This window comes from Photinus pyralis, unplaced genomic scaffold, assembly GCF_008802855.1.
Source record: "Photinus pyralis isolate 1611_PpyrPB1 unplaced genomic scaffold, Ppyr1.3 Ppyr1.4_LG8, whole genome shotgun sequence".
Taxonomy (NCBI): Eukaryota; Metazoa; Arthropoda; class Insecta; order Coleoptera; family Lampyridae; genus Photinus; species Photinus pyralis.
Window position 1 is genome coordinate 16,264,273 of NW_022170819.1, and position 11,114 is coordinate 16,275,386.

Here is an 11,114-nt window from a genome sequence, read left to right on the forward strand (position 1 = left end):
AATGCAATACGATAATAATATGTTATTACCTAGAACTCGGGGGAGTCCAAGCTAGCGGTTGTTTTAATTTTCCTATACGCGTATTTTTTCCCCATTTCTGCAACTATGAATCATAAAAAGAGTCTCCTTCGAAAAATTCAAGTCATTGATTATAATTGAATTTCAGTGGAAGATCCTCTCCTCAGGACCGAATTTGCGTATTTTGCGCCTATGGGCCTCTCGCCGCCTCCCAATTAAAAGCATTTTATACCCCAACAAAAATTTGTTTCGAGAAATATGCAATATTTTTTACTCTTTACAAAAAGTGTTAATACCATTTTATTTCTTCTAATTTGCTCAGATTGATTTAATTAGTCGTAAAGACATTTTTTATATTAATTATGAGTTTTAATTTTTATTCATATTTCCGCATAATTACATCAACAGGAGGGCTTTATCTTATTTTACTCTTGAAGACTATATTTCCGTTATTACATCAATTTCAATAACGTATTTTAAGTAAACAAATCAAATCCAATATACAAATATGTAAATGTAATCACTGAATCATGTTTTAGAGAATCTAACGGCTACGTGACGTAGTTAAGCCCCCCCCCCCCCTCAGGTACTATCATGAAATTAATAAAAATAGCTAGGCGCCATAATTAAGGGTCTTCAACAACAAAATTGCAGGAGAAGCCCTACATTTCCCACAATCTTACTACAAAGTTGGCATAATTTCTCATGCTAAATGCGGCCCTGCCTCTACTCATCAGCCAAACATCTAATCTCGATAGTGGAACGAATCTGTTCCAATATTGAGATAAAGTTCCAGTTCATCGCATGGTATCTAAAACTCATATCTCAAGAGATACCTACTTATCCCACTCTGTATAATGATTTGTTTGTTAATCGTATGAGATATGCTCTGAAGAGTCATTAGCTAATTTTTGGAAGTTTTTGTAATAAATTCGGTGCCCCAAACCCCAAACAACTTTTCCAAATGGAGGAATTTATTCCATTTTAATTTTTAAAGGAAAAATTAGGTAATTTTTCCCCGAGTTTTTCCCCAAAGTTTTGAAACATGTTCAACTCCAAATGCAGTAGATATCCCAGATTCCATTACTGCCAGTTTTAGCTAACTCTAATTAGAATGTCAACATCATAAACTAAACAAGATGTGACAATAACCAATTATCTATCCTTCAAATCTATTTTGCGTTTAGTGGCTAATTGGATGTTAATATAGCTACTTATACGAACCTATTCAATAGTTCCTTTTTCCAGTTTCGATCTTAATTAGTTACACTACCTATAGCAAAATCAAACAATAACTCATCAGCTTAATTGTAACAACACCTGTTGATAACGAAATAATGCTTGAAATAATTGTCAGTAATTACTAGGTATCCGTACAATAGTACATAGGTACGTAGTGTTTGTGTTACCGTGTATCGCAATGGACGTGATTCCCGTTAAACGGCCTAAACGAGGTATGTGAATTAAATATCCCATCGAAAGATTACGCAATAATCACTTATATTTTTTTTTTACTTAAAGTGTGACGACAGTAATTTGTGAATAATATCAACCAAAGCGAAACCTTGTCCTTCTGTACACATTTTGCGAGGCAAATAATGCGTTGCTGACCTTTTCAGCTTTTCAGCAATAATAGTCGCAATTTATTCATCGGTAATAAATTATACGATTGAATCTGTGCAAGGACTGGCAATTAGCTTTCCATAATCCATTTTATTAATAATTTTATGTGTATCCATTTATGAGGGGGGGGGGGGGGTGCTTGACGAAATCCAAAATTACAAGATTAAACAAAAAACAGCTACCGTTCTGAGAACTATAGCATACTTTTCTTATCTTTTGTAAATCATGTTTATGTACTTATAGCATTAACTGTGGACGTTTACTTTCGTAGGTAGCTGGGTATACCAAAATATTGAAGTAGCACAACATTTGATGGCTGCTCTTGGTGTAAGGTTTTTTTGCGTGCAATGGAAAAAAGTTTTGGGTTAACTGTTGCCTGACAAGAGATAGTTTGATCCATCGAGATCGAGTATTGGAAGAAATTGCCTAATGATAAAATTTCTCCCTCGAATTTTCTTCTTCAGTAAACTTTTTTCATGTAATTCGTCACTTCGTTTCAGAGCGCTGTACGATAGTGGGCACGTAATCTGCTTTGTTTAATTACTGATCTTGAAACCTGCACGAGTTATTTTATTTTGCTACTTTAGAGAGCATCAAAATGTTACAAACAGAATTATTTTATGAGATGGTTCGTATATTTGCCATACAATTAGAATAACACGTAAAAAATAATCCATGACGTACCGTCTGCAGGTAATCGTAACAGTACTCAAAATGGCCACTATCTAGCTAATAAGAACTAAATAATATAATAAATAATGTCCACCAGTGTGGTATAAAAATTAAGGATAATAAAGTATGGATGTGTCATGTGGATGGTACTATACAGGGTCATTCTTGACAAGCGTCAGTTGGAAAGATATGGAGAACGTTTGAAAATTATACTAAACTGATAAGTCCTATAAGGGTTTTGGCACATGATGAATTGAACTCAAATATTTTGAAGATGTCGCCACTTCCGCAAATACCGGAAGTAGCCATCAACTTTCTATTTTTTCTACATTTTCGGATTCTACCTCGAATTTGAAGTACAACGACACCATAGTTGACCCTTTGCTCCAAGGGCTTCGTCGATATTCAAGTTTTTATGTCAAAAATTGAATTTGTAGGGGTAATTTTAAAAATTTATTATTCGAAAACGGCGAGAGATTTTTCTAAAAGAAAAACTAAAATAAACTGTTCACTTTAGAAAAATTTTGCAAGTACATTTTTTTGTCCGTCTTTCCTACATAGTCAAGATATGGTTTGCATTTGAAAATTGATCTTATTTGTATTATTTTCGAATCACATTTGAAAATCAGACGAATATCATTTAATAGAGCAGCTTTGCAGCTGTCCGTTCGTGAAAAAAACATTTTGCTAAGTCGTCAAACAACAGAACCTCTGAAACTGTGAAAAATGTCAAATAACTTCGAAACCATGTCAGTTAGACATAGCATCATATTAGCAAAATCATACTGATTTTTTATGAGGAATTCAAAAATACCATCAGAAAAGATAGTGCCATTTGAAATAAGAAAGTTCCGGTATCCTTCTGATACAACCGGAAAAGCAGCAATCTTGCATATATTTTAAATGATTCTTTTTGATCGATTATTCAAAAAAGGTAATGAGTCCCGAATCAAAATTCCAAACCGTTCCTGAGATACTTCTAATGGTCCACTTAAAAACATTATGGGAATATAGTATATATCTCGGTAAATATCGAATGGGTACAACATTTTTCTATATGAAAGTTGTTTAACATTTTATTTCCCATAATAAGGCAGCATTCAATTGTTTTTATTTCGGAAAACAAATGAGTAACGAAAAACAATTGAATTTTTTTTAATTGCAGTGCAGTTTTTCATTAGGTCCATTTGATAGAGATTTTTTTCTCTTTTCGATGATGTTACATGTTAGTACCTACTTTAATACTAGAAAATGTTTCAAAAAAACTTATAATACATCAATAACATTAATCTAGATATCCTACATCACAATAAAACAAATTTGTTACCATTTTATTGCTAATTTCATTTTGTCTTCAAGGTTTAACAAGAAACGTACCTATGTGTTCATTTGTTTTATTTTGATATAGGATATCTAGATTAATTTATTGATGTTATTATATCTAATAATTTTTTTTGAAAAATGTTCTTGTATTAGATTACTAACATGTTACATAATCCAAAAGAGAATTTAAAAATCCCTATCAAATGATCCTAATGAAAAGGTGCATTGCTATTTAAAAAATGCTATTGTTTTTCGTTACTCATTTGTTTTCTGAAATAAAAACAACTGAATGCTGCCTTATTATGGGAAATAAAATATTAAACAAGGTACTTTCATATAGAACAATTTGGTATACATTCGATGTTTACTGAGATATACTATATTCCATACATCATGGGCACCCTGAATATTGATATATTGAATATCGATCTTAATCTTAATAGTGAATAGTCTTGTGTAAACAACGACAGATGGACGTTCTTTGGGTTGAAATAATGCCGAAGATAAGGACGGACGTTCCTGTATGCGTAAATGATTTAATTTAGTTTAAATCTGGAAGATTTTATCACAAATAAGTACGGAATTGGTTTATTGCATCGGAATTTGTAATTTTAGTGTCTATTTGGTTACTTTGTTAACGAGCTCCTAGTGAGTTTATAATTTTGCGGTGTCTGTCCGTCTGTCTTTCCGTCCGTCAGTCCGTTAGCACGCTATCTCATAAACGAATGAACCGATTACGATGCAATTTTTCAGGTGGATTATTAATTGTAGATCGGAGTTCGTGAATTGTCAATGTAGGCTAAAAAATAAAGACATCTCTGTTAGTTATGAACCGAATTGCATGAAATTAAATATGCGCATAGCTTTAGCCATATAAAACGCAATTCCAAAAGTTGAGCCTAATCGATCATCATTCTCAGTGCCCTTTTCGCATCTCGACCATTTATAAGTCGAATGGCAAACTTTCTTATTTATGAAGGTATTTAAACGAAATTTGATTCATAGCCACTTGGAATAAAAGCAAATTTAACACCCGTTTCAAAATTTATAGCCATACTCAGGAGCTCATTTTCTATATTTGTTTACACGTTTATTTTCTCTTTAAATTATATCATTCATGTAAATTTGTTTGTTTAAATAATAAGATGTTAAGATTGCGTTATTTAGAATTAAGAAACATTTGGTCGAGTGCCTTTAAGTGGCATCTGCTCGGGCACCATAAAGACGGTATTATCGGGAAAGTAAATTGATTTTCGAAACACATGTGTATTTTAGAGCCGATAACAAAGGCTACAGGCGTAGATTTCTTTTGCGTGTACTTATGTTATAGAAGAGTGCATGCACTCGTGTTACATTTAATTTGACGAAGAGAGAATTATGATGATCTAGTGGAAATTGCACTGTTTAAAAAGGGAAAATAAGGAAGTTACGACGGATAAAAGAGCGTGTACGTCTACGCTAATTTTATGAAGTAATTGGTTTTTCTGTTTGCTTGAAGTAACAGTTTTCCTCTCATTCAGAATAATCTGAAAAATTAATGCGGTTTTTCCTTTTACGGAAGAAGTTACGTCGGTTTGAAAAAGCAGTTTGTAGTGCATAACGAGACTTTGTTAGAAGGTTCTCCTGCTTAGTAAAAGTCTAAGTGTTGCCCGTGTTGAACATTGAAAAATATTTGAAAAACTGTAAGTAATTTTTAAGATTTTCTTTCTTTATTTGTGTCGACAACCTGCGTGTGGGATAGATGTAATGGGCTTGTGCCCCTCTTTATTTCAAGTTTTTCTTGATTATTGATTGCATTTTAAGTTCTGAAATAAATTCTTTTGTTTGTTATTCATTCTTTCAACACTTCTTAGCTACTTGAAATGAATGTGAAATTGTCAACATTGGGATGCGATCCAATCATTGGTCCGATAAATAAGCGCTGTGTGTGCAAAGAACGTGCAAACGGCCTTACGCCCTTATCGATCCAAGTCCTACGATGAGTTGTACGATAAATCGTACCTGTACCATCTGGAGGGCGTTTTAAACACTCGGCGAACCAAAGCAAGGATTCCATTGTTCCCTTGGTTCCATATGTAAATCAATGACTTTATTCGGGCGCTACCGCGAGGGTTGAAACATTACCCATTACTCTACCTGCTTTGTTACCGATTTATAACAACGAACTCAGCATTGATTGATATCATTCCTTGCCGTACCTTGAAACGAAATCACTAGAATACTAGTATGCTGAGGTATTGAAGGGCCATTAATTATGTCAGTGACGTAGGTACAGAAGTGAGAGAAATATTTTGTATATGGAAATAAAATATTGCAACCTTCTCTATGTTTTAAAACATTATCATTGTTTTTAGTCTGGTATGGTTAATTTTAAATGGTTATTGGGGTTATTAACGTTTTAATCTTCTAAATAGTGCCATCCGAGTTCGTACTTAATACGGTGTTACTTTTATCTTAGAATATTGTGTCTAAGTGCTATCAGATAAAAAAATGTCACATAAAAAGGGTCACACTCGCACATTCAAATGACAGACCTTCAGTTATGCTTCCACCGCGTACCAACATGGATAGAATCCCGTACAAATGTGACGAACCCAATCAAGGTATGATAATTAACCAAATACTAATTAATTAAACGTTTTGAATATTCAAATGTGGCCAATACGTCCCGAACTCATTATCGCATACCTTATGACTGTAAATCGAAATTTTGCATGTTAAACATAGGAGGGAAACCTGTGTTTGGCTCAACCTTATTAGAGTAGAGATTAGGTTATATAATGCATTATATAAAAGAAAGATGTTATCTAGATCGGATTAATATTTTAGCTATTATTAACATACTCGCTGCTCAGTGTAAGTACTTTATTGTAATAACAGTTCCAATACTCGAAGAACCTTACGCTATACCTCGAGGGATTAAAAATAACTTGTCCTCTATCGTCTTCGTAAACAATAGGTATTTTTGATGTCTTTATTTATTTTCCCTGGTTTTGGAAAGTTTAAGAAGGAAGCAGTTTATTACAAGGTCTTTCTAAATCAATCATTAGTAAATTTTTAATTGTTTACTTTGACCGAACAGTTAATTAATGATCTCTTATTATCTTTAATTGCCTACTATAACGAAATTAGGTGTTACCTAGATTTTAATTAAAGTATTACGCCTTTCATAAGGCATTGAAACTGAACATTTTAATTTTTATGAGAGACAATCCGATAAGAAACTTAAGGGAAATAGCGGCTGAATTTAATATCCCTTCATCATAACGTAAAATCATACTATTTACTGTCGCTTTTTTTAAAATCGAGAGTCTAGAGCGCATGCTATTTTGGTTGCATAAATTAGGCGTCTTTCAGTTGCCATTTTAAAGTAGACAAGAAAATCACTATGTCTACTTCTAAATGAATAACACTGTATATATTAAGCTAGTCAATTTATCAACATAACAAAAATAAATATTCATGTTTTGCATGGTTGCCGGGAACAGATATCGCAGCTAATCAATCGTTGAATTGAACATTCAAGTTTTCTCATTCACATTCACTTTCCGTTTGCCTTTCGTAAAAATTCCCAGTTAAAAACACTCGTTTTCGTTTTTCTTTTCAGTATATCATGTTTCTTAAAGGTATTTCTTGTGCGGGCACGCGGTTATACTTTGGTTGAGCAACTAAATTTTACAACTGAAGGCTGTTTACTTATACTTAAATTACTTTATAGGTACCGACTCCAATTCGATCAACTGGAAGACGATAGTAAATAAAAGGATACCCGTAACGGCATGGATTCCACACTATACCCTGGCGACCTTTTTCCAGGACATCGTTGCCGGATTCACAGTCGGTTTAACGGAAATTCCTCAAGCAATTGCATACGCAATAGTGGCAGGTAAAGCACGCTACACGTCAAGCCATCTGCCCATATGAGATATTCTATCTAGGTCTTCCTCCGCAATACGGACTGTACTCGGGACTTTTAGACTGTATAGTTTATTTCATTTTTGGAACATGTAAAGACGTAAATATAGGACCCACAGCTATTATGGCGCTAATGGTGCAACCCCACGTTGAGAAGTTGGGCCCTGATATGGCGGTGCTGATTACGTTCCTATCGGGTGCGATTATTTTCGTACTCGGTCTGCTGCACTTAGGTAACCCATTCAAAACTAATAAATAAATCAGTACAGTCCACTTTAGGATTCTTGGTTGAGTTTTTTTCGTACCCCGTCATAGCAGGATTTACATCGGCCGCGGCCATACAGATTGGCTCCTCGCAAATAAAGAGTCTGCTGGGAATACCTGGAAAGGCTAACGAGTTCCTGGAAGCTTGGATTAGTGTTTTCAAGAACATTACACACATAAGCTGGTGGGATTCGTTATTGGGTGTATCCACTATTATCCTTTTAATATTGATAAAGGTAGCTACACGCCAGAAATAATAATGAAATTACTAGCGACGAATTTTAGCAAGTGGGACGCTATGGAAATCGTAACAGTCGCCCGGAATTCTCGACCACCAGAAATATTTTAGGAAAAGTGCTATGGCTATGCTCCATTGCACGTAACGCTGTGGTTGTCATTATTGGAACGTTAATTGCATGGATCTTATACACGAATGGAATCAAACCTTTTAAATTAACAGGTAATATCGGCAAGGGGTTGCCCACGATCCAATTACCACCATTCAGCACGGTTTTCAATAACCAAACGTACTCATTTGTGGATATGATTAAACAGTACGAAAGCAGTATTGCTTTTGTGCCACTGATCGCCATTCTGGAGCATGTGGCCATCGCAAAGTCTTTCGGTAAGTTCTTAATGAGAGGACTTGGTTGATCAATTTCACATCCTTTAGCGAAAGGGAAGACAATTGACGCGACTCAAGAAATGATAGCCTTGGGTTTATGTAATCTCTCTGGGTCTTTCATACGATCAATGCCGGTAACTGGATCTTTTACCCGAACTGCCGTCAATAACGCGTCGGGAGTGCAAACTACTTTAGCAGGTGTTGTAGTTACCGCAATGGTACTGCTTGCTCTCGGTTTTCTAACCGCCACATTTGCCTTTATTCCCAAAGCGACCTTGGCAGCTGTGGTAATTTGCGCAATGATCCACCTTATTGATTATAAGGCAATCATCACGCTTTGGAGAACTAAAAGTAAGTCTCTTGCACAGTTCGCTGTCCAAAAACTATAACCTTTTGTCTAGAGATGGATTTAATACCCTTCATCATTACACTACTGGCATCTCTTTTAGTTGGATTGGAATACGGAATTTTAATTGGAATATGTAGCAACATTCTTTTTGTACTTCATTCAAGCGCGCGACCGTCAATTGAGATTGAAAGAGAGAAGTTTCCACAAGGCGACGTATTCGTGGTAACGCCGAGTAGAAGTCTCCAATTTCCATCGGCCGAATATCTGAGGGAGAAAGTGATACAAGACTGTTACGATCCCAAAGTAACGGTCGTACTCAATGGAAAGTACATAAATAATGTTGACGCAACAGTGGCGAAAAACTTTAAAGTTCTTGCCGACGATCTGATACTTCGAGAGCAAAATATTATATTTTGGAACTTTAAAATGAACGTCAGAAATATCTGTAAAGGCGTAGATCAAAAGTTGGTGGACTTTTTTAAGGATGGCAATCTGCAGGATATTATCGAGGGTGCGGTGCTAAATTGTCTTATGATTTTTAATAATATTGATTTTTCAGCAGCGGCACCAAACGGAGTACCTACGCTCATGGTACGATTTTAATTAGATTTGCGCACTGTTTACAATAAATTGTAAATTTCTGTGAATCTTTGTAGGCTTTGTAGCCCCCTTAACTACTGTGATTTTAGAAGAGGAGAATATATTTAATTTATTCGACACCTGTGTATATTAATATTTTAATAAATAACGTATAACTTTAACGACTTTTTAAGAAGCCTGCATAGTATGACGTGCTATCAGGGATCGAAACTAAAATCCCCATTTCTCTAAATAGTACAGTCAAATTGTAGCCAAATTCGTCATATATCCAAGAAAATTGCGAAGTCTTTGTAACTTTGTATACTTATACCTAAATATATTCTGTTTAAGAATTCGACGAGTCCCTAACGTTACATAGTGTGCTCAGCCCAAAATGAAGGTTTAAAAACCCTCGCGCCGCTCGCCCACCTGTCGTAACGGCTCGTTCACACAGTAAAGTTTTCCCGGATCGGATTTTTATCGTATACGCAGAACCAATAGGATCATGATCTCGCGGAATTCTTCAAGTATGAACTTGCTCCGTATCCACTTTCAGTGTTTAAAGGCACCAGTGAAATAAGGACGACAAAAAATTCTGCTGTTTATGGCGTGTTCTGCTCAAAACATATCAAAGTTGTACCGGAATCGTTGTGAAAAAGGCCAAGAACATTATCTCAATGGCCAAGACATGAATTTAATGCATTTTTTGGGGGCCATATGTATTTCCATCCAAGTTTTCAAAATCGTTATTTATGCACAAAGATCGTTTGGAAAAACACTAACAGCATTATCTCAATGCCCAAGACATGAATTGATGCATTTTTGTTGACTATATGTATCTCCAAGATAAAAATAAATGGTTGTTAAAAAGGTGATGGTAATCCTGAGGATCATTCGATATTTTGTTGTATCGGTTTGTCTTTAATGAAAGTATGACCTAATAGAAATGTTTAACAATGGACGAACATGCGTGTAATCGGCGAGGATGTTGACGTCCTTGTTCTCTTGCCTATAACACCAAAAAATAAAAAGATAAAGTCAGACAAAGGCAAAACTAAAAAGAACATTTTTGCAGTAGTGATACCACATATTGTATGTTTCAGAAGCAAAAATTACTATTTTTCAAACTCTTGCAAAACAAAATGCAATTGGCTATAGTGAGAACCTTCAATGACCAAAATTTCAACCTTATCAGAAGTAAGAGAAGCTGGTGAACCCCATTTCCTGATGGTATACAGTGAGAAGAAAATTTGAAAGTTGCCGTTAATTCGTATAGGTTTTACCAATTTAAAAAAATCGCTGCAAAAGCAAAAATCAGGGCCGAATTATTAGCAGTAACTTGAGTGGCCGCTGCTCAGCATTACTCACGAGTATTCTGCCAAATTCAGATATGGCTTCGTAGTACCAACAATACCGAACAGTGGGGTGGAAGAAAATGAAGGGCTCATTGTAGCCTATTACAACACTCTTTACGCGAGGACCACAATCCGTACAAGTGTACTACAACTTATTTCATGCAAATGTACGGTTGCATACATGGAGCAAATTTGCAAACATCTTTACGACCCCGTCACCCACTGATCTCGAAAAAGAGTCGCGAAGGAAAGTAATAGTTTGTACACACCAATTTATTTCGATGAGACCTTTCATTAGAATACCATGACAGGTAGAACGTGTGTTTACCTCCTCCCCCCCCCCCCCCATGTACAAAATTTGTACTTGGTACCACTAAAGGCATGCGTATAC

At 35.3% G+C, this 11,114-nt stretch overlaps 1 protein-coding gene across 1 annotated transcript; it reads left to right on the forward strand.

The window, feature by feature from the left end:
• Positions 1-1,242: 1,242 nt before the first annotated feature.
• On the forward strand, positions 1,243-9,550 carry LOC116179052 (sodium-independent sulfate anion transporter-like; the record flags this gene model as incomplete). Its single annotated transcript, XM_031498760.1, is given in 8 exon segments — positions 1,243-1,472; positions 7,355-7,522; positions 7,575-7,784; positions 7,831-8,051; positions 8,101-8,440; positions 8,489-8,791; positions 8,842-9,300; positions 9,349-9,550. Coding segments are annotated over 8 exon segments (1,779 nt in total). The 3' UTR covers positions 9,393-9,550.
• Between the last annotated feature and the right edge of the window lie 1,564 nt (positions 9,551-11,114).